Here is a 1,292-nt window from a genome sequence, read left to right on the forward strand (position 1 = left end):
GCACCCAGGCCTGGCACAGACCCCTCGCCCAGACAAGGTGGACAGGCCTCAAGGAGCCACAGTCACGGTGGCCCAGCTGCTCCCGGGGACATGAGCCCCTCTGAGGCCCAGGGCAGACGCGGGACAAACTGCAAACAGAACAGGCGAGGGTTCCTGGGGAGTTGCCGGCCCTACCGCCGAGCCTCACAGCCTGCACAGGCTGCACAGCACTGCACACACATACCCCAACACGCGTGTCCTCAGGAGGTAGGACTCAGAGACACGTGGGGAATGAAGGAGCATGAGCTTCACCTCAGTAGCGACCTGGAGGGTGACATAGGCGGCCCCAGCAGTGGGGTGTGAGGTGGCCACCCCGCCTCCCCGATAATCACGGCAGGCAATCTGCTGACGGCGCACGGGGTTTGTGAGACACCGACACGCAGAGAGGCCAGGAGGACCGAGAACCCAGTGGACAAGGTGCCCGGGACACGCTCCAGGCAGGCGGGGAGCTGCTCTGGGCCTGGGCACAGCGGGCTGCCCTGGGCTGTGTCCTAGAACTCTGGTGGCTTCCTCCCTGCCTTCATTTCTCCCACTTGTTGCCTCTGTCCACAGAAGTCCACTGTGCACGGATTCCTACACACCGTGCAAAGCCCAGCATAGAGGTGCCCCTGTCAGGTGGAGCTTCTGGGCCCCCTGGGTGTGCCGGTCTCCTGCAGCCCCAGGGCCCTCTGGGTGGGAGGTTTGGGTTTCAAGCAGCCTCACCACTTCCCTGGAAGCAGGGAGCAGAGTGCACCCTCGGGAGGGCCTGTGAGGGAAGCCCAGGACCGCCCTAATTACCAGCCCTCCAACTGCTCAGGCTCATTTTCCAATTGTGACTTTATCTCTAATTATTGTCTTTACAGCAAATTTGGGCACAGGCAAGAGAAGAAAAGTACACAGTGTCACAGATAATTGCTGGAGAAACTGGCAGTCCTGCTCAGGCGGCGGGTGCCCAGGGCTGCAGGGAGGGCTCCTCAGAGCCAACCTGAGAACCCTGGGCCCAGCCACGGGGTCCCTGCTGCACCCCAGCAGAGACCCGTGTACGTGTGCATGGGCACGGGGGGCAGGCTTCCTGAGCACAGCCTGGGGAGTCCAGGGACCCAGGGGCCGCTGGCTGAGTGCAGACCCCCGCGCCTAGGCCCAGGTGCTGACCGCAGGACTCTCCCCCACCCTGACAGCCCAGCCTCCCGAGTAGCTCTGCCCTCCCCTCAGCCATTGGGCCCGCGGGCCTAGAGGCAGGCACAGGCCCGGCTCCCCCCCCCCGCCGCCGCCGG

General features: G+C 64.6%; 1 protein-coding gene across 1 annotated transcript in view; it reads right to left on the reverse strand.

Moving 5' to 3' along the window:
• The window catches only part of BRSK2 (BR serine/threonine kinase 2), a 19,368-nt gene that overhangs the window by 17,781 nt on the left and 295 nt on the right, over nucleotides 1–1,292 (reverse strand). The window contains exon 2 of the mRNA XM_010837802.1: nucleotides 224–303. Coding sequence (XP_010836104.1) covers nucleotides 224–303 — 80 coding nt within the window. The remainder of the gene's footprint in view (nucleotides 1–223; nucleotides 304–1,292) is intronic.

This window comes from Bison bison, unplaced genomic scaffold (genome assembly GCF_000754665.1).
Source record: "Bison bison bison isolate TAMUID 2011002044 unplaced genomic scaffold, Bison_UMD1.0 scf7180017864080, whole genome shotgun sequence".
Lineage (NCBI taxonomy): Eukaryota > Metazoa > Chordata > Mammalia > Artiodactyla > Bovidae > Bison > Bison bison.